Source organism: Arachis duranensis, chromosome 4 (genome assembly GCF_000817695.3).
Source record: "Arachis duranensis cultivar V14167 chromosome 4, aradu.V14167.gnm2.J7QH, whole genome shotgun sequence".
Taxonomy (NCBI): domain Eukaryota; kingdom Viridiplantae; phylum Streptophyta; class Magnoliopsida; order Fabales; family Fabaceae; genus Arachis; species Arachis duranensis.
The window spans coordinates 4,227,494-4,251,312 of NC_029775.3; the positions used below are offsets into that span (position 1 = coordinate 4,227,494).

General features: G+C 31.7%; 1 protein-coding gene across 1 annotated transcript in view; it reads left to right on the plus strand.

Moving 5' to 3' along the window:
* Nucleotides 1-10,600, plus strand: part of LOC107482632 (beta-glucosidase 46) — a 13,267-nt gene extending 2,667 nt beyond the window's left edge. Inside the window, exons 4-12 of the mRNA XM_016103159.3 lie at nucleotides 6,327-6,402; nucleotides 7,111-7,185; nucleotides 7,403-7,490; nucleotides 8,147-8,399; nucleotides 8,499-8,614; nucleotides 8,715-8,973; nucleotides 9,151-9,253; nucleotides 9,353-9,461; nucleotides 10,163-10,600. Coding sequence (XP_015958645.2) covers nucleotides 6,327-6,402; nucleotides 7,111-7,185; nucleotides 7,403-7,490; nucleotides 8,147-8,399; nucleotides 8,499-8,614; nucleotides 8,715-8,973; nucleotides 9,151-9,253; nucleotides 9,353-9,461; nucleotides 10,163-10,358 — 1,275 coding nt within the window. The 3' untranslated portion in view covers nucleotides 10,359-10,600. The remainder of the gene's footprint in view (nucleotides 1-6,326; nucleotides 6,403-7,110; nucleotides 7,186-7,402; nucleotides 7,491-8,146; nucleotides 8,400-8,498; nucleotides 8,615-8,714; nucleotides 8,974-9,150; nucleotides 9,254-9,352; nucleotides 9,462-10,162) is intronic.
* The last annotated feature ends 13,219 nt before the right edge of the window (nucleotides 10,601-23,819 follow it).

The window sequence follows — 23,819 nt, forward strand, 5'->3', positions numbered from 1 at the left end:
ATATTTTTATATTTAAAAAATTAATTTATTTAAAATGTAAATTTTAAGAAGTTATTTATCATTTTATTAAAAAAAATTGAAGGGACAAAAGTACCTCCCCCTCTTCTCCAACCATTAGCAATTGTGTCTGGAAGCTTCCTTCTCTGATTTGATTTCTTTTTTGTTTTTTAATAATTATTTCCCTCTGCATATACACTAGTTGGATTATAAAATAAAGTTTGTTTGATTAGACTTGAGTAAGTTTGAAATAAGAATTCAATTTTGATAGGTCACGTTAAGTTAATTATTTTTTATATGATGGATGAAATGGTGTAATATGTTGATATGAGTTAAAATATGTGTATTTTATAAGTGTGATGTATAATATAAATCGTTACTTACGATTTGCATAACAAAAGAAATCATTATTTACGATTTCATAAATCATATTTTTTAGTTAAAAAATTAAAATTGTGACTCACGATTTCTTATTTATTTTTGTCTTATCTGTTGTAACTCACGATTTTTGTTAACTTTTTTTAATTTTTTGTTTTATTTGAAATCGTTACTCACGATTTTTTTATCCCATATCACTGTATTACACCAAAATATCATAATATTAATGAAAAACACCAATAACAACACAATATAAAAAAAATTAACCGCCATGTTATATATCAATATATCTCATAAATATTTTATAAAAGTAACACCTACATAACTATAAAAATCTAACATAGTTTATATAATCAAAGAAAGCATACGCAACTAAGAAAATCTTTCATGAGAGCAAACAATAAGTGATGATAGTTTTTCAACAAATTATTATAGGTGAGTTATAGTGTACAGATTTTAAGTTTACAGATATTCCCATAACATAATTTTTTTTGCAACACATGTATTATTTTGTCTTTACGTTGAGGAAGCAATTTGACCAGCTGCGATGACTTAGAAATTTAGTGGCTTGGCTTGGCTTGGTTAGGTATAATAAAGGAGAAGTCATTTATGTTGCATTGGACTTTTTTTTTTATATATATATAAATTGGTCCTTGGCTCTCTTGATTTTTTTTTCTCCTTAATAGCTCCGGTAAAAAAAATAAAAAATAATTTTAAACTTTTAATATCAATAATAAGATTAATTAGCTAAGATAAAAAATTATTAATTAGCTAAAATATAAATTTAATTTTAATTGATATAATTATTTTTTACAAAAATTATGGTATATGTGCTTTTTAATTAATAGAGAAAATTGATAATTAATTCTATATAATATATATCAAAGAGAGCTTTTTTTTGTATAATCCAAAAATAAAAAAAGAATTATATTACTTTCTTTAATTCATTTGTAAACTAATATTTTATGAGAATGTTTGAGAATTAACAACTTTTAGTAGTTTTGGTCATTATTTAGCCAGCATAAATATTAAATTATTTTTAACAAATAAATTTTATTAATTTATGTATATAAATTTTAAAAAATATAGTAGGTACAAACAGTATTAATTTATGTGTATAAAACTTTAGTAAATATAAATATAAATTATATACTTTTATCTAGCGACAATATCTAATGAGAAATTCAGAATGTTCACTTAGATCAAACGTGTATTGCATGATAATATTTTTTCAGAAAGTTTTGCGAACTAGCAAAGTTTAACAGATTTTGATTAGTATTTGGCTAATATAAATATTAAATTATTTTTAACAAATAAATTTTATTAATTTATGTATATAAATTTTAAAAAATATAGTAGGTACAAACTGTATTAATTTATGTGTATAAAACTCTAGTAAATATAAATATAAATTATATACTTTTGTTTACAAAACGTCTGTAAATATAGATATAAATTATTATTAACAAAAAATAATAATATTTACTAGCGGCTATATAGCATTGCTCATATTCTAATTCAACTTACCATTTTTCTATCCATAATTCTCTATTCCTTTTAATTACTTGCAAATTTATTTATTCATATATTTATAATATGTCATATATATTATTCAAATATATATATAATACTTAAAATTGTTAATAATAATAATAATAATAACATTTTATTTATTCAATTATGAAGTATATATAAAAATTGGCATTATGTTTTCAATTATTTACATATTTATTTAACTATTTTTTCTATTAATCTGTTAAATACTTCTAAATTCTAATAATATTTAATTTATATACTTGATATATGAATTAAAATAACTAAAAAAATACATACAAAGAAAAATTTTATAAGAAGAGTCTAATTATGCAATGTTTATATATAAATGGTCCTTGGGTTTGATTGTGGTGAAATTGACTTAGTTTTTTTTTAATTTGTAATTAAGGAAAATAATTACATGAGTGAAAAAAATTGGAACAAAAAATTGGAGAGTTATGTATTTATAATGTACATTGTCTTTAATTTTTAGACAAAAAACACAATTTAACTCCCTTATAAGAATTTTAGTCATATGTAAATTAATTAAAAAAAATTAAAATTTAAATCAAATTCAAAATTCTAATCTCTATTACAATTAAAAAAACTTTAATCCTGAAAATAGTTACTTTAAAATATAAAAAATTAAATATGAAGATCATAAACTCATTTTGAATAAACTCATTTTGAATCAATATTATACTTTGTTATTGATTTTATTTAATTAATAAATACTACATACTAGTAATATGCACAATTTAGATACTATGACAATAATTAACACAAACAATTTAAAATGGATTAAAGATGAGTCTTTTTAAAAGTTATGAAAAAGAAAAATGTACATTTTATAAATAGTAAAGAGAAAAAATATCATTTTAGTATCTTTTAGAAAAAAAGAGTAAAATTTTCTCTTAAATTTTATCAACAATAATATACAGTTATAAATAAATTTGGATATTATGACTAATTTATTACAAATATATTTATTTCACTTATTAATGATAGAAGATTGTTTCTAACTATAAATTAAAGACTCGTTTTTTGACAAAAACACTATATATTCATTGTCAAGTTGACATAAAATTAGTTTTTTAAGTTATTAAACTGCTTATTTAATAATAATTGAATGTATAAAAGTATTAGAGCCTCACTGATATTTTTTTTTTACAAAAATAAAAATATTATTTAAAAAAATATTTTTTAATAAACATATTTATATGTAATATATGATATTTAATATTTATAAAAAAATTAAATTTTAAAATATACAAAACTATTTATAATTAAATATAATAAATTTAAAATATCTCATAACTTTTTTAATAATAAAAAAATTATTTATATATGTAATTATGTATTAACAGCCAGGTAGGCCTGACAGGCCTATAAGGTTAATTAGTGAGCCTGGGGCTTGGCCTACTAACATAATAAGTCTTTTATGAGAGTCTGAGCCTATTTTATAATAGGCCAGGCCAGGTCAGGCCAAACACAGGTCAGGCTACAGGCCACTGACAGGCTGGCTGGTCTTTTTTTATCCCTAAATGTGTACAATGGAGGTTTAGGGAGTATTGAGATATAATCATTAGTGTTACCTATTCCCATCAGTCGAAGCTTTTAGGATGAGCGGTATCATGACATGGTATTAGAGCGCTATATTTGAAAGGTCAAGAGTTCGATCCTTGGTGAATCCCACTAACAAGATCAAACTGAATTTAATAACTATGCTAAAAACAACTTTTACTAATTTTTTTATCTAAGAACTTAATTTTATTAAACAAAAATATGAGGGTCATCTTAGTTTTTGGAAAATGTAATTTTTTTTGATAATCAGAAACAAACGATTGCACATCAGGATAGATTTTAAAAAAAATTAAATATTAAAAAATTTTTGCTTTTACTTTTTTAAAAAAGAAAAATATTATTGACTTAAAAAATTAAATTATTGATTTTTTGATAAAAATAATTTTTTTAAATATCTAAACATATTTAAAATTTTATGAAAATACTTTATTCTTAAAAAAATATTTTTTTCACTAAAAATAGTCAATCCAAATAAATACTAACTATCAATTACATAATAACTTTAGCATCACAACAATACACAACAAATTCAAATTATAACGGTTTAAAATTTTTTTATCTTTAGTATACCGCTTACTTATTTAAAATTTTAATTAGAGTATTCCTATATAACAGTAAATACTTTAGAGTTTAAGAATTTTCTATCATCTATAATAACATGATTTTTTTTATCATATTTATGTAATTAAAATTTATTTATTTTATACATTATAACTGTTAAATAGATTCTAAAATTTTTATTTATGTTTTGAAATAAAATTTTATTCTAATCTTTTTAATTATTTTACCAAATTTATAATTATAAAAATAAAAATGTAAAACTAATTTCTCAAGATTAAAAATAATAAAAATGTGGTTGAAGAATAGAATCACATACTTTGGCTCTTTTTTTTTTTTTTTTATCAAAGATAGAAGTCTTAAACTCACAACCTCTTAATTGAATATAAGGAGACTATGCCATTTGAGCTATAACTCATTGGCTCTTCTTAGATTTAATATTAAGTATTTTTTTTCTTTTTGGTTTAATATTAATTTTCATCTAATACTATTATAGTAAACTAATAACCTCTACAGAACGATTTTCATATACTAATAACAATAAATATAATAAAAAGCTTCAAAAACTACAGCATTCACCAAAGATTAAAAAAAGTTCATTAATGGTGATTCAAAACTTACTAGTGGCTCACCTGTTTGTGTGGTTCTCTCAAGCTGAATATGATCCATCAAGCTGCTCTCTCATAAGAGACAAAAAACCACGTGTCATAAAGCAATTTAACCAAAAGGAATATCTGTATATCTGTACAGATTTAAATCTGTACCGGAGAGCGACCCATTATTATATTATAAATACTTAGTTGAAGTCATATGCATTATTATTGTTGATTCACTCATTTTTCTTATGATATTCATAATCATACACGCATTCATTAGAGCGAAGGTTTTATTTTGAACAATGTTTTTGGCTAATTAATATATCGTCAATAATTTGTTCATATTAAATTAAGTTTTGTCTATTTACGAAAAAAAAAAAAGTAATTGAAGGGACCTACTTCTTTAATTAAGTGTGGTTATTAGCTACTTTTTTTAATTAAAGAAACTTATTCATGTTCTTCACTTAACGGATATTCACTATATCATAAATATAAATATGATTAAATTTAAAATACAGTGGAATGTAAAGGTTATTTCGTCATTCAATAGATAATAATTGATTGACGAAAAGTGTTGGATAATACTATAATTTACATAACTTTTTTTATATTACGAAAAGTTATCTGTACACTTAAATACTATACTTACATCTTCAATTTCACTATTTTTTTCTTTTTTCTCTTATAACTTTTAATTTCTTTATTTCACAATTATTTATTATTATATTTTGTATGTGCATTTTTTAATATATTTATCATTTTTCCAAACATTTTAGCCTTTCTTTTAAGAAAGAAGTATAAATTTTTCATACCTCTCAAAGAAATAATACAAATTTTTTGTTTTACAAAATAAGAGTATATAGTCATATGGGAGTCACTCAGATAAAGACGCTAAAAATATTTTTTTATAAAGATATTTTTTAATAATTAAAATTTAACACATATAATCGATTAAAATCGTATTTTTTTGTTAAAATTAGGCTAGATAAATTGATTTGACCGAAAAATAGTAAATCAAATCTTGAACTAGTCTAAATTAATAATATTTTTTATAAGAAATGACTATAATACCCTATATAGAAAATGACTAAAATACTGCTATTATATATATTAATTTTGAGAATCCTAAATTTTAGTCCTTTATTTTTCTATCATAGGATTAGGATTTAGAATTTTTAAAATTAATATATATATATATATATAATAAGAGTATTTTAATCATTTTCTATAATAAGGATATTGTAGTCATTTTTTATAAAAAAAATATTAATTTAGATCAGTTCAAGATTTGATTCACTGTTTTTTCGGTTAAATCAATTTATCTAACCTAATTTTGACAAAAATAACATGATTTAATCGATTATATATGTTAAATTTTAATTATTAAAAAATATTTTAAAAAAAGATGTTTTACACATCTTTATCTGAGTGGCTCCCTAGTCGGCATATATATAGCAATTTTCTTTATATATAATCATGTAAAACTCACTTGAAAAGTGAAGACAATAACCTTACATAAATCCTTTTATACATACCAAATGATTTAAAAGTATTCCAACTGGCTGTCTCTACTCTAAAAATCATTGGTAGCTTTTTAAATGCAACAATATTAACTGTAATTATATTCATGACATCTACAATAATATTACAAGTAATTAATTATTTTATTGTGAGGAACAGGAAGATGTGGACCTTATGCAGTTCCTTGGAGCCAACACCTATCGTTTTTCTTTGTCATGGGCCAGAATACTACCAAGTAAAAAATTTTCCATTTCCTTAGAAAAAACCTTAATAAATCAATCAAGTTAGGTTGATGCAGTGATTGGCTCACTAATTCGTTTAAACAAGTACGAAGGATTCGAATTCTGCCTTATGCATGCAGCAACTCATTGATAATAATAAACTTTTAAATGAAACTCCGATTTACGACGGATTAGTCATTGACTTTGTCAGATTGAGAGATACCAACAAAAAAAAAACTTAACAAATTGCACTCAGCTGTTTTTTTTATCCCTAAGTGTGCTTTGTTTCAAAAAATTTTGATTTATTTTCAGACATTACTCATGAAAATATATTATTTTTGGATGTCTTTGAAATTTTAATAATAACTTATTCAAAGAATAATTTTTTGAATAAAATATAAAATTTTATTATTGTTTAAAAAGTGGACATTTGATATTCTCTTGTCAAAAAATATGAAATTATTACTATATTTTTCGTAAAAAAAAATTCTATTTTTATTAGTATTCAGGTTATTTTAGAAATTCAAACAAACGTATTCTAATTTATTTTTGGGAACATTAAAAGTAATTCCTAATGCATTAAACAAACATATTTTTTTAGCAACACTCGGATATAATATTCCCCAAAATAATATTCTCAAAAATATAAATTTTTTATTATATATTTCTTAACCTTAAAAATAAACGCCCTCTAAATAAAATCTTAGTTGAATTTAATCCAGAGGGAAAATTTGGCAAGGTCAACAAGGCAGGCATTGACTACTATAACCGCCTAATTGATGCACTTCTCCAAAGAGGTAATTTTTTTTAAAAAAAATATGTTTATTTTAATTATTATTCATCATTTTCTTGTTTCTTTTAATTTGTCTAGATTAATTTTATATATATTAAAATAAAAAATAATTACCTTTACCCAAATCAGTCTATAAATTTTTTAAAATTGAACACTTTAGTAGTTTTGAAAACGAGCAGCATTTACAACTACAATGATATTTGAATTTGTATGTGATTCAGGGATAGAGCCCTTTGTGACAATAACACACTATGACATTCCTCAAGAACTTGAGGACAGATATAAAGGCTGGCTAAGTCCAAAAATTCAGTAAGTAAATTATTCACATATTACTACACTTAATAATGTAAAGTAATGTAATACTCATGTGTAGTTGTTTTAACATGAAATTGCTAATTGAAAATCGTTAAATAATTTGATATATTTAACTAAATTATCATCTAACGTCTGGAACAACTTTATACGAAGACAATGCATATAAATATTCACTTATATTTTAGTAAGGTATTTGAAAAAGTTACCAACAAGTTATAACTAAAAAGACATAGGATCCGTTTGGGAATTTTTAAAAGTAATTTTTTTGAACTTTTGATTTATGAAAAATAGTAGTATTAATGTCTGGTGCAATTTTTAAAACCAAATTGCAGCTTTCTAAGAAGCTATTTAAGAGCTTATAGAGAAATAAAAAAAATGACTTCTTTCATAATAGTACTACTTTTGAATCATATTTTTATAAAATAAGAACTTTTAGAACTAAAAATTCAAAGACAAAATAATTTATTTATAAGCTACTTTTAATATAGTCATTTATTATTTAAGCTATTTTTTAAAAAATAGCTCAGTTAAACTGTTTACTCAAACTGGATCATAGTCTTCCCATACTCACTTAAAAGTCGCGAGTTCGAGTCTTATTCTTAACTTTGAAAAAAAGAAAGGTACTTGAAAAAGTTGATGATATTTTTCAGGGAGGATTTTAAGTATTATGCAGATATATGCTTCAAGAACTTTGGAGACAGAGTGAAATATTGGGTTACCTTCAATGAACCAAATGTTGCAATCGTTCGTGGCTATAGAACTGGATTGTGGCCTCCACAACGTTGTTCTGCTTCATTTGGCAACTGCAGCCATGGAGATTCTGAGACTGAACCTTTCATTGCTGCCTCTAACCTTATCTTATCTCATGCATCTGTTGTCACCCTCTATAGAACCAAATATCAGGTAACCAAACTTGTGGCATGAAATGTATTAAGTTCCACATTGTCTAAAATTGAAAGCCTGATAGTCCTTATAAGTGTGAGAATTAATCCTGAATCTCAGAAAAAGCAAGGAGGGAGAATTGGAATTGTCATGAATGCAATTTGGTTTGAACCGTTGAGTAACTCCAGGGAAGACAAGCTAGCTGCTGAGAGAGCTCAATCATTTTTCATGAATTGGTAAACAGAAAAACAACACAACTTGATTCTGGTTATTTGTTGATTTTTTTTTCTTGATAGCATCATTAGTGAGTTGTGGAGGAACACATAACATACACAGGTTTTTGGACCCAATTATACTTGGGAATTATCCAGAAGAAATGCATGAAATTCTAGGACCTGACCTCCCTTCATTTTCTAGAAATGATAAGCAAAAACTAAAGACAAGTGGATTGGATTTCATTGGAGTCAATCACTACACAAGTTACTATGCAAAAGACTGCATCTTCTCTGCTTGTGAACCAGGAAAAGGCTCTTCAAGGACAGAAGGTTTTGCTCTCAATTCTCCACAAATCAATGGTTTCAGCATTGGACAACCGGTAATCACAACCTATACACATTTACATACATTGTGTATATATAATCTATGTTCATTTTTTTTTTGTTATCTAGAGATACATTAGTTTTTCAATGAACTCAAAATGAAAATGATAGTTATTTTAAAACTGAATGAGTATTATTTAAAGCATGTTAATTGAAAGGTGTAATTGATGTAGACAGAACTTGACTGGTTGTATGTTCACCCAGAAGGAATGGAGAAGATAGTGACATACATAAAGAATAGATACAACAACACACCAATGTTCATTACTGAAAATGGTGAGTGGAATAAGAATAGCCCATGAATGTAGTAGTACTATTATGATTTAATTCCTGCTTTATGAGATTTTGATTGTGTCCTTTTTGTTGTGCGTATAGGACTTGGGACTTTAGAGAAACCCAACCCCACAATTGAGGATATAATCAATGATGTCAAAAGAGTGGAGTATTTGAGCAGCTACTTGGATTCCCTTGCTACAGCAATCAGGTATTGCCATTTTTCTCCCATCTTTTTCAAATTTTTTTTGCTAAATTTACATTTTTTTATTATTTAACATCAGCAGAAGGAAGAAAAAAAAAGAAAGCAGATTTGCCAGAATGTTACTAATAAATAATTCGCATTGTCTATAGTAACTATTTATGTATCTCGGTGTATCAGTTTAAGTTTTTGAAATAAATATTTTTATAACATTATATCAGACCTTTATTATCTAAAAGTTTAAAATTCGATTTTTGTTGCTTTCAAAAAACAAGAATTAGACAAACAAAAATAAAAAAATTATACGAAATTCACACAAACCCAAAAACAAGTAATTTCATGACAATAGTAAATGTTAGATTGTTATTATATTACAAAAGACATTCGAAAGTACAAGCATTCCACATTAACGTAGGATCTAGAAAAGGACCGCAGTTAAAAATATAACACACGTAGTTTAACCTGATAATTACATAGTATCTATTTTTACAGTTTGAACCTATAACTTTAAAATCAAAAACAACTCAACTGTTACTTTAAGATTCTTCTTCTGTTGCTATATTACAATATAGGTTTTAATTCTGATTGTTAGCAAGTAGTCATATAAAATTTTCTTATGAGAAAGGTTTGTATAAATAGAATTGAAATACTTAGCATAAAAAATTGGCAAGACTACTAAGAATAATTGATGTTTGTGTGCGTGTGTACAGGAAAGGGGCAAATGTGAGAGGGTATTTTGTGTGGTCATTGCTTGACAACTTTGAGTGGACCTATGGATACACTATTAGGTTTGGACTTCATCGTGTTGACTATGCCACTCTCAATAGAACTCGAAGGTTCTCTGCTTTGTGGTATAAACAATTCATTGCTCAACATACTAATAAGGCTTGTTTGTCATCATCATGATTTCCAAACTAGCTAAGAGAGCTCAAGAATCATGGAATTCAAGCTGATGTAGTTTAATTAATTAATGAAAATGAAAGTATGAAGCAAGTTGTTTTTATTATGCCATTGCTTCTTGGGTTTAAAAAAAATCATATACAGCTTCTAATGTATGTGTTCCTTTGTTGGAAGGAACCGAGCTGTAATTTAATTTCTTGAGTTCTATCTAAAAATAAAAAATGGTATACGAGGATCATCAAGTTAAGATATATATATATATTGTGAGAGATATAATTATTTTTTATATTTTTTTAATTCATTTAAAATTGTTGGATGAGTGATTTCATAATATGGTATCAGAATAAGGAAGACTCATACAAAAGTCAATCAAATCCAAAAAAGACTTTTATTTGAGAGAAGTATTAAAGATATAACTATTCATGTTATCTCTTCCTATTAACTTAAGTTTTTGGGATGAGTAATTTCATAATATATATTATTATGATACTAAAGAGACTTTTGTTTGAGGAGAATATTAAAGATATAACTATTCATGTTAACTCTTCCTATTAATTTTAAGTTTTTGGGACGAGTGGTTTCATAGTGGATAAAGTACTAAATTGGTTCGCCGTAATCATGTTTTAGTTCTTAAAGTTTAAAGTGTCCTATTTGAATATAAAAAAGTTTTATTTAACTTCAATGTAGTTCCACCGTGAGGTCAAAGTTAAATAATTAATTGAATGTCCTATATGACAGGAGTACAAGAACAATGTCGATAATCTAAAGAACAAGTACAAGCTCCAGAGGCACAAAATCAACTGTGGATGCATCAATACATTAATTTATTATTTTTCTTACAATTTAAATAAAATATTTTCTATAGAACTAAGGAGAATGATAAATAAATGTATTGATGCATCCATGGTTAATTTTGTGCATTTGGAGCTTGTATTTGTTCTCTAGATTATCGACCTTATTTTTGTACTGCTGTCATGTAAGACATTTCGTTAATTATTTAACTTTGACCTTACGGTGAGACTATATTGAAGTTAAATGAAAATTTTTTAGATTTAAATAGGATACTTTAAACCTTAAGAAACGAAATAGGATTATGCCTAAACGTATGAGACTAATTTAATACTTTACCCTTTCATAATATATATGATACTAATATTAAGGGTTAAGTACGATTTTTATCCTTAATGTAGAGGCCGAAAATTTTTTCACTACAAAATAGTCCCGAAGGTTCTAGTTTGTTTTAAAATCGTCCTTCTGACGAAAATACCCTTCCCACTTCTTCCCCAAAATAACAAATAACTAGAAACAATGGTGCAGAGGCATAAGCAAAAGTAGAAACAGAAGCAGGCAAAAGCAGAAGCAGAATCAATAACAATAAATCAACAACAAGCAAAAGAAGAACAACAACAATAACAATGGATAATGGAATCAGAGCAACAACAAAAGTAGAAGTAGGCAGAAGCAGGAAGCAGAAGCATCAACAACGAAACAACAACAACCAGACGTAGAATAACAACAACAACAATGGATCATGTATACAGTTAACCATTTCCTAAAAGCCACTAACAGAAAAATCAATATCCAGCTAAACTAATTCAAAATCAAACCAAAAAAAGAAATTGAAAGCAAAATAATAACCTAGATTATGAAAATAGAAAATAAAAAACATTCTTCTTCTTTAATGAAATTAGAAACAAAAACAGAAGAAATAGAAGTAAAATTGTTCTTCAATGGAATCAAAAGTATGGAACATGAAAGGAGAGAAGGAGGAGAGAGGGTTGCCATCATCTGCCTCTTCCTCCTCCCTTGCTGCCAGCATCGCATCAGTCTCGGACCAGCTACCTTCTTCAGATTTCTCGTCACTAAAGACCGTAGATGCCTCGCCGCCGGTGGACAACAGGAGTGTTGTGACAGCTCCTCGCCGGCGGTGAGCTCTGGTTCGAGAAGGTTCGACACAGGAAAGAAAAGAAGGAGGGGAGAGGGTCCCGATGGCTCTAGGGTTAGCACGAAGGGGAGAGGAGCAGCAGCGGTGGCTCTTCCCCTTCCCTTCTCCACCTTCCCTTCCCCCTCTTCTATCCCCTCTTCCTTTCCCTGAACCAGCGTGAATCCCTTCCTCCTTTCCCCCTTATTCAACGTTTTCATTTTTTTTCATTTTTTTAGTTAGGGGTATTTTTGGAATAAAAATTTAAAATTTGGTAAAAATGACGATTTTAAAACAAACTGGAACCTTCGGGACCATTTTGTAGTGAAAAAAAGGTTTGGGACGAAAAAAAACTAGCTTGAGTTAAATCTCAAAGTGGTTCCTGAATTTGCAATCGAGCTTCAAGCTCGTCTTTCAAGTTAAAATTGCTCCAAAATTGTTCTTTAACTTAACAACGATCGTCCCTAAAATATTTTTCGATGATAGATTGATGACATGGTTAGACAGAAACTACCCTAAATTTGTATTTTCTAACTCAATCTCATCCCTCATCAATCTAAACCTTTTTATTCTTTTCGATGTTGCTCCCATCACCATCATCATCACTATCACCACAACCTCCATCGTCCTCCAAAGATATCAACTTTTCATTTTTGATAGTCTCTCTCTCCAACCTCGAAATCCTCTCACTCAATTCAATGAACTTCCTCTTTCTACACTCATCCGACGCCTCATCGATGCCACGACTCTCCTCTTTCTCAACCCATCAATCCCACTCTCACCATCTCATTTCTTTTTCTATTTCAATAATCCACACTTCTTAGCTTCCAATTACAATCAACTAACCACTCAATAAATTAAGGTAATGAAATTAAAAAAATTCACCTAAACTCCACATACTTAGATACAACTTGAATTAACTGTAAAAAAAGGAAATACATAAAATTGAACACCTAATCTTAGTTCAAGGGTTTCAAAACATTGCATTAAATAAGAAAAAAATAACTAATGTACTTGAATCTTCAAATTCTTTTCATTTGTGGAGAAAAATCGAAAATTGAGATGGCCAAAAAGGGGTGACCGAATCAATCCAAACTCTGCAATTGTACCTACAAAGAAAAAAATTACCCACATTTTCAATAATCATCTATAAATAATTATGAAATTAACCAGAACACATCAATTTCAACATTCAAAAATTAAGAAAAATTCATAAACGCATTTATCAATTTCAAGTATACTTAAGTAATTAGCCAAAAAATTGTCGGGAAGACATAGAGATAATGATACAGAGAAAACAACGACACGTAAGAGAAGAGAAGGACAAAAAGATAGAGAGATAGAACAACGATGAAAAACAACATACATGAAACAAGATAAGAAAACAATGACATCAATGGAAATGAAGCCTGAGAAGATGACAATCAGCTTCTATATGCTTAGTCCGCTCGTGAAATATGGGATTGGTGGCAATATATGTAACACCCTACCACACAGAGTCTTATGCTTAAGTCATAAAACAGAGGTGGCAAGGTACTACGACCTCTAAAAGCAAAGTTTAGTACGTATAGTAGTGTGAAAAATGTTTATAAGCGCAACACTCCGATCGATAACGTGAACGGAACAGATATAGGATAAGCTAACACGATAAGATATATAAAAGAGTGCCAAAATACAGATATCAAGACTCAAAACTCGGTTTGCAAAGATAACCGGTCCGAGCATATAAGTATACATACATATATAGAGGAACTACCCAAAAATAAAGCCCAAAACACAAGATACAAAACCTGTTTCTCCAAAATAACCTCTAAGAGGAGATAATACAAAATACATATGAACAGTGGAGAATATAAGCATCTAAACAAGTATATAATGATCAAAACAAAATCCCAAAAGCTAAGGATTTTTGCCAAAAGGAAGTCTCCAGCATGCCTCAACGAGGAGTCTCACGTCCTGCATCTGAAAACTACAAAATCCGCATGGGTGAGAACCAGAGGTTCTCAACATGGTAACAATGCCCAAATATCTAACATGTAACGTCCTGGAAAAGCCGAAGGCAATCCTAGAACTCCCGATCCATAATCAAAGCATATATAAATATAGCTAAGCCATGAGAAAAAGAAAACAGGCAACTAACTTAAGGATCTCCAGGCTAACTAAATATCCCCTTTTCAAATCCTGCAAACCTCCCAACTGCCAATAGTAATTGAGATGCAAACACAAGTATATCAAACAAAGAAATCCACAAGTAGGAAGCAGATAAGACAATTAGGCAATTAGCAGGTAATAATGCAATCAATTAGGCAATCTAGACAAATTACATATAATGCATATGATGCATGCCTATCCTAGTGGCTGATGAGTTTCATCTGTCGGTTATAAAGCCAACCCGACAAGTCCTGGTAGCTAACCATTAGACTATGCCTCTGTCGTGCATCCCCAACTCGAGTTATCTCATAACATAACACAATATATATATATATATATATATCCAACACCCTCACTGGTGTATATTTACAAGGGCAAGCTCATCCGGAACTTTCATGGTGTCCGGCCACACTTACGACATAAGGTCAGCAGAGTATCGAGTCTCCACCTGGAGCACGTGGTGGCTAGCCACTGCTTTCACCCAGGAAAACTCGTATCTCAGATAGGTGGAGTGCAATAATCACAATAATCAACAATTCAGCATATATGCATTTAATCACAGCCATAAATTAATATTCATCTCAGCCATCCGGCTTACAAATCATAATTCATACCCAGCCATAATCACCATCACACACTGTCATTCGGCTCACATCGCACTCAGCCATTCGGCTCATATCATATACAACACTCCATCACCCTCTTCAACAACTCATATCATCATCTTTCATTATAACTCATCATAGCATCCCCTCTCTTCGCCCAAAAGTCACCCTCTCCCCTAGCTTATTCTCAATCGCTAGGCATTCTATGTCAATTTAAGATTTAAGGGATGAAATTGGGGGGTTTATAAGTGTGAAATGATGCCTTGGAAGGTCACAAGCTTGTTGGGAATGCGTGTGTGCACACGCCCAGAAGCATTTTCAGAAAGTGTGCGTGTGCACAAAGCTGTGCGTACGCACAGAAAGTTAAATTTCCAGGGTTGAGTGCGCGCACAAGGTGTGCCAGCGCCATCAACCAAATGATATTCCCAACGTGTGCGTACGCACAGCTCGCAAACCTTCGTTGGTTGTGTGTGCGCATAGGGCGTGCTAGCGCTCCCATCAGTGGCCCTGTCCCCGCATGTGCGTACGCACAAGGCTGTGCATGCGCACAGGTTCAAAATCCCACGGGGTGTGCGTGCGCACACAAACCAGAAGTCTCAAATTCTGCAAAATTTGCAGAATTCAGACTTTTGGCCCAAACTTCCAACGGTCATATCTCTTTCCAGAAAATTCAGATTTCTACCAAATTTAAACTATTTTAAAGCTTATGAAATTATCTTTCTTTTGATATAAAATCATCAAATTCCGAAAACAATAGTTCAAGATATGATCCGTTGAAGTTTATCAAAATTCCATTTTTACCAAAACTCATAAATTCCCAAATTTCAAAACATACACTTCCCAATCCATTCAAAATCAACCAAAAACTCAACCATCCTAACATCAATCATTTCCACCTCATTCAATCATCAACCCACCAATTCTTTCATATTTAACAAATCTCAATTCAATAATTCCATTCATGATCAACATACAATATCTCAATCTTTCCAAACATATATTCAAGTTTATCAATCACTTTATACATACACACATCAATATCATACACCCAATCATACTCACCAACAAAAGGCTCAACCTTACCATCAATTAAACATAATAGTTCATGTTCCATACAACATCACATGTTTTACCAACCATTATCACCATTACTCACATATTCCACTCAATCCAAATCATCCAACAATTACATCAACAATTCACAATCCACCAAATACATACATAACAACACAACTCACATCATCCATCAACTACATCAATATTTCAAAATCTTATCCTAGGGCCACTAGCCTACGTTTTCACAACCACATTACATTTTAGATACAGAAAACTGAAATCATACCTTGGCTGATTCCCGTTCCACCTGGAACACTTAAATTTTCATTTGTTCCTCAACTTCCAATGTCCCAAAGCTCTCAAAATCAGATTTTCAAGCACCAAGCTCCTTTCCAAACTTTCCAAAACCACCAATTAAGCTCCAATATGTAATACCCTAATTAGCCTAAGCCTTATCTCGCATCGTAAAGCAAAGGTTAATCAAAGGTTATGACAGTTCTAAACTTATACATATATTATATAGAAGGAAGTAATAATAACTAGAAGCCCGATAAAGAACATAGCTCAAACATGGATTTCAAAAGCGCAAAACATACTAACGAAGCTACTGACTTAAAGCATAAAAAACAGGTATAGAATAACAAAACATCATAGTATAATAGTATAATATCATAAGACACTAGCCACGACTCGCGAAGTTTAAACCGACTAGCCATATACAGACCATGTATGAAACCAGACAGTAAAAACAGAATATGGTATGAGAACCGGAGGTTCTCAGTATGGTAACAGTTCCCAATTATGTAGAATATAAGACCCCGGGACGCCAAAGGCAATCCTAGACTCCATATCCATCACAAGATTCAAGCTTAAAGCATTCTAAAACAAAACATCATAATATGTAATTCCTTAATACAACTTAAGTCGTAGTACCATAAAAGGGTAATCTATCTTAGGGAATTTCTACTCTAATCAACCACCGCTGTCCTACAGCCTTCACCAACCGATCCGCTATGCGATCCCATCGCCACCGCCTTCCGAACCTCCTCAACTCCAGTAAAGCACAAGTATATACAATACAAGTAAAACACAAGTAGAGGCATATATAAAAATTAATACAAGTAGCAATTAGACATGTTTAACGGATAGGGAAAACAATATCAAGTCGGCAAAGCATACAAGCAGGTAGAAAATGCATATGATGAATGCCTGCCCTACTAGCTATGATATCACATTGTCGGTTCAACTGCCAACCCGACACATCTCCATGGAGATGTTGCCCTTCAGATTCATGGTGTGGGAACCCCCGAGATATAGTGTTCGGATCACTATCCTGGGTTTTGCGCTTGTATGCTCTGATGATCCGAAGGGAAGTGAGCGGGATCTATTACCACCGACCTCACATCTAAGCGCAAGCAGGACGAACCACCACCCTTACACCGGCTACCTCGACAGGCGGGATCCAACCTCGACCCTTGCCGGGTGCATAGCGTCTCATAATCTCAATGAAAAGTGATACAGTGGTTTTTCAAAAACATTTTTTAGTACAATATGGATCCATCACTTCATTCAAAGTCCTCGACTCCTTTCAGTCCTTGTTCATAAACATTTCAGTTCCTTACTTTCGCATCTCATCCATCAACCATTCTTCACACATCATCAAACCTTCCTCAGTACAACAGAAACCTAGTACTCTGTTTGCTAACTTTTTCCAAATAATAGTGTCTAAAACCCTTAAACCATTTCCCATGTTTGAACACCCAAAAATATGACCAAAAGTCTTAAAAAGGTGTTATGGAAGCTTACAACCTCGTCGAAAAAGTGAAATAGTTGAAAACAAAGCAAAATTTGAGAAACAGGGCGTGTGCGTCCGCACAGGGGTGTGCATGCGCACGCCCAGGAAATTTTTAAAAGCGTGCATGCGCACAGATGTCAAAACATAAAAGGGTCTGTTCACTCACACAACCTGTGCGAGCGCCCCTAACAGAATGGCCTCCCCAACGTGTACGTGTGCACAGGTCTATGCATACGCACAGATTGCAATTTTTCCTTTGGTGTGCGCGTGCACAGATTGTGCCAGCGCTGCAAGCAGATTGCCTGCCTCTGCGTGTGTGGACGCACAGGTCTGTGCGTGTACACAGGTCACCATTTACGCAGAGTGTGCGTGGCACATACCAGAAAACTCAGAATTCTGTAACTTTGCAGAATTTCCTGTTTTCAACACCAATTTTTGAATGATCATAACTTCCTCTACAAAATTCCAAATTTCACAATCTTTATACCGATTTGAAGGGTTTTCAAAGATCTTTAATTATAAACAAATTTCAACCAATTTTAAAAACCGAGACAAAAGTTATGATAAAAAAATTCACAAAAAATTTACTTTTACCCAAAATCATAACTTTCACAATTGCTTTGCAAAACACAACCAAAACCAAACCAAACCAGTCCCAAACTCCACCTTTTATCAAAATCAACCCTCTATGTAGTATCACACCAAAATTACCACATTTTTCTTCACTTTTCCTCATCCATAACATCCATATCAATATATCTCATATATCAAACTTCATTAACAATTTTCGACTACATTACCAATCAATCAACACCAAAATCACAATTATCAACGTAATTCACTCCTCAACTTCACAATTCATTTATTCTCATCATATCACTATTAATCATCATTTCATCAAACATCATCATACAACCACATCTAACAATTCAACAACCATTCAAATCCAATCATATCCTAGGGGTCACTAGCCTAAGTGTCCATGAATATTATATACTACATAGAGAAAATCAAAACTATACCTTGGCCAATTCCCAATTTAAACCAAATGAGCTTTCAATCAAAATCCAACCACCAATATAGCTCCAACAAGCACCAACAAGCTCCAAACTCACAATAATCAAGCTATATACATATAAATCACCACAAAATCAACCTAGGGGCTCAACATAAATCAAAAGTTCACAAGAGATTAAAGACTATTACCTTTCCCAACAGATTTGGATGGCAAAACCCAAAACTAAGCAAGGATTAGAGTGAACCTAAACATCAAGAATCACAAAAACTCACTTACTCAAAAACCCTAGGTACCCGAAATTTTGGAGAGAATAAATGGGGAGATTTAGAGCTTACCTTTAGAGTTTCTTGGATAGGTTTTATAGAGCTCTTCGCAAGGAACGCGTAGTCACTGACGGCACGCAAATCGGAGCTCTATAACTCAAGATACGAGCTTGGGAAGATTGAGGTGATTAGGGTTTTCTTCTTCCTCTCCTCCCTTTCTCAATTTCTGAAGTGTGTGTGTGCTTATGAGGTTAGGGTTCATTAAATGAACCTTTATATATGTTGGATTTGGGCCCAACTTGGGCCCGATTCAACCCGTTAGCATTTTTAGCCCGTTTGGCCCAACTTCGGGCCAAACCTTTAAAATTAATGCCTGGTTTTCCATTTCTACTGTGTTTCTAAGGTTTTTTACTGTCTCTACTTTTTCTCACGCAGTATCGGGGAGACTTGAACTAGTTCAATCGGTTCGACTGTCGGTTCGCAGGTTTTTACAGTTTTTCGCAGAAAACACATTTTCTGACTCAAAAAGACCCACTGAGTCCTAAAATGATGTTTAAAACTTCAAATTCCCATTCTAACTTTTCGTAATCAAATTTGGGAAATATAACCACTTAATTAACCGGTTCGATTAATTACGGTTCTTACACAATACACATATATATAATGCCTAAGCTACAATATCACACCAAAACACAATAACTCAATACCCAATACCTCAAATTCAACATTTTTACTAGGGTTTGAGATCTCTTACCTTACCCAAGGATCAAGGGAGCAAGAACAAGCCTTCATTTCAAGTTAATTAGATCCTATAACACAAAGAAGCTCACAAATTCAACACTTTTGCCCATGAAATTCAAAAATCAAGGCTGGAAGAACAGAGGTGAAACATGGCTTACCTCTTGCACAACCTTATGGGCTTTGTAAAGCTCGACACCGCGGTTACATGGTAGCAAACGGTGCGTCAATCGAAACTCTGGATCAAAAGTTATGATCATTGGAAGTTGGAAGTGAATAGGAGCAAGGGTTTTGATCTTTCCCCCATTTTCCCTTTGTGTTCAGCGTGTGTGTTTGTTTTAGGGAGGGAGAGAGCTGATCTTTCTCATTAAATGAGAGCTTGGCTAGGCCCTTGGACCCAACTTGGGTCCGGTTGGCCCGGTCGGCCCAATCTTGAGCCGATTTCTTTAAAATTGGTGTCAAAATTTTCATTTTAAATTTCTCTATCACATAAAATCATAAAAAACTCATTTCTCCTTTTCTAGAATATACTTTAGTTTATGGGTTAATTAGTCATTAATTAACCGGATTTTACAATATAAATTGCTGAATTGCTGTCGCAGTATATGTTGATTGGTTTTTGGATTAGAACACCAAGATCATGAAGAACATAGCTTAACCACTGAGCTTCTCGGGTTGCCAATGCCAATGCTCGATATTTAGCTTCACAAGAAGGGGCTGCAACTGTGAGTTATTTCTTGCTTTTCCACGTTACCAACGAGGGTCCTAGGTAGAAACAGTATGCAAAAGTAGATCTGCGGGAATCAGGGCACCCGGCCAATCAGAATGTGAGAAGCTAGTGAGACGCAAATCTGACTTTGCCAAGAAGAAGAGGCTTGCAGCTGGAGATCCTTCATGTAGCGCAGCACTCAATGAGCTGCCTTTAGATGTTCATTGGTAGCATAATCCAAAAACTGACTTAGCTTGCCAATTGCATAGCTAATGTCAAGTCTGGTATTAGACAAGTACAGAAGTTTGCCAATGATTCTTCTATACTAAGTAGAATCATGAAGCAATTTCCCAACACCTTTGCTGAGTTTTGCTCCATAGTCAATGGAAGTGGTGGCAGGTTTACAAGCTTCAAATCCAGTTTCTTTCAGCAGATCAAGGACATACTTTCTTTGATACAAAGCAATTTCATTTTCTGATCTTGCTACTTCCAACCCAAGGAAATATTTTAAATTCCCTATGTCTTTGATTTTGAATCTGTCATGAAGAATTCTTTTGACTGCTTCAATTTCATTTAGATCATCACTTGCCAATATCAAGTCATCCACATACACAAGAATTGCTGTAAATCCCAGGAAAGTATGTGTGGTAAATAAACTATAATCTGATTTGCATTGAGTGTAATTCATCTTCAGTAAGACAGATTTTAGTTTGTAGTTTCATTGTTTGCTTGCTTGTTTCAGTCCATACAAGGACTTCTCAAGCTTGCAAACCTGCCCTGATGAAGCTTCTAAGCCTAGGGGAACCTGCATATAAACCTCCTCTTCAAGTTCTCCATGCAAGAAGGCTGTGTTTACATCAATTTGTTTGAGATGCCAGCCCTTGATTGATGCAACAGCCAACACAATTCTCAATGTTCCCAGCTTTATTACAGGACTAAAGGTGTCTTTGTAGTCAATACCAGCTACTTGGGTAAAACCCTTGGCAACAAGCCTGGCCTTGTGCCTTTCAACTGTTTCGTCAGGGTCATATTTGGTACGAAACACCCATTTGCAACCAATTGCTTTCTTACCAAATGGCAAGGAGGTTGGCTTCCATGTCTTGTTTTCCTCCAAAGCAAGTAATTCAGCTTGAATAGCCTCTTGCCAACAAACTTGAGTTATAGCATCCTCATAGCTTTTGGGCTCCAAAATTTGAATAACAAGAGAGAATGCAAAATGCATAGGAGAAAGTCTAGAGTAGGACAAAACATTTGAGATTGGATACCTTTGAGCAATGAGCTGCGAATTGGATGAGGTAGTGTTGGTGGTCTTACATTCATAGTCTGCCAAATATACAGGAGCTCTAGTTTGCCTAGTAGATCTCCTTACCCCAGCAATTTCAAGCAGAATTTGACAAAGGACATGAGAAGAATTTGGTGATTCCTCATGTGATGCAGATGTTGATGCAGAACCTGTGTCTACATGATCATGAATTTCTGCATAAGGCAAGATATCCTCACTATCACTTAAATCATGAGGTGCTTCATTAATTTGAGTAATCCTGAGGGTTGGAATTATTCTGATTTAGAACTTGAATTTTATTACCGTGCAAAAAACTATAGTCAAAGTGATGAGATGTGTTGGATGGAAAGTTAGAAGTGACTTTGTTGTTGGAATCTGATTTGTGACAATAAGGAAAACAATTTTCATAAAACTGCACATCTTGAGATAGAAAAATTTCTCGAGTTTGCAAATTGAATAGTAAATAGCCCTTTGTGTCTGCTAAGAGTGCTAGCATAGGCTAAGCAACCAAAGACTTTTAGATTTAAAATATCTGGAAGACACTTGTAGAGAGCTTGATAAGGAGATTTATTTTTCAAAAAAGGAGTGCATAGTCTATCTATCAGATAAACTGCATGCCCAAAACTATAATTCCAAAATGATTTTGGCAAATGAGCATGAGTCATGAAAGCACGAGCCATAACAAGAATGTGCTGATGCTTACGCTCAACAATCCCATTCTGTTATGGCGTCTCCACACAATTTCTTTAGTGTGTAATACCAATAGAGCTGTAAAATGTAGGCATTAAGAACTCAGGGCCATTATCTGTGTGAATTGTTTTAACCTTTGCACAAATTTGAGTTTTAGCAAAAACAACAAAGTCCTTAAGTAATTGTGAAGATTTTGCCTTAGTTTTCATGAATAAAATCCAAGTGAAACTAGAACAGTCATCCACTATAGTGAGGAAATAACGTTTTCCAGTAAAGGAGGGAATGGACACAGGTCCCCAAAATGTCAATATGAAGAATGTCAAACACAGTGGCTACTACATTTAAACTAACAGAAAATGGTGATCTCTTTTGTTTACCTAAATGACATGAATGACAAGGTGTTTCACTTTTTGTACAATCAATGAATTCAAAATACTTTTGTAATGCAACGAACCTATCATATGATGGATGCCCTAGTCTAGCATGCCACAAGGAATATGGTTGCGAGAAATTGCTGTGATATGAGGGAGAGTCTTCATTTCCTTGTGCAGAATGTAAAAACCATCAACATTACTAGCTGCACCAATCATCCTCAAAGTGTGCAGATCTTGGATCTCACAATCTTTGTCAGTAAAACTCATTTTACAATGCAATGATGCAGTGAGCTTTAAAACTGAAATGAGTTTGAAATTAAAGGTAGGGATGAACAATGCATTTGTAAGGTAAAGATCATCAGAAAACACAATGGTTCCTATAATGCAGCTTGTTGTGAGAGCACCATTGGGTAATATAACAACAATAGGATCTATCTTGAAATAATTTTGAAAATCTTCCAAGGAATATGACACATGGTCCGTAGCACCAGTGTCTATAACCCAAGGCTTGTGTTTCTGAGTTGAAATGTTTAGAGCCATGACATCAGATTCAAAATGCAAAATATGCACCATTCTACCTTTATGAGGTGAAAGATTATTTTTGGCTGAAATCTGGCTAATGCTATAAGAATGAGATTGATCTTGACTGCTGAGCAATACTAGAAGCACTTCTCTTTGCTCTGAAGTAAAATCATTAATGTTCGGTTCATTCCTTACCAGTTGATGAACACTGAGATTGTCATTATCATCCTCAGAAGCATCAGCTGCTTTCATACAATTAAGAACGGGATTTTTCTTATCAAACCAAGGCTTGAAGTTTGGTGGATAACCATGCTTCTTGTAGCAATTATCCACCGTGTGTCCA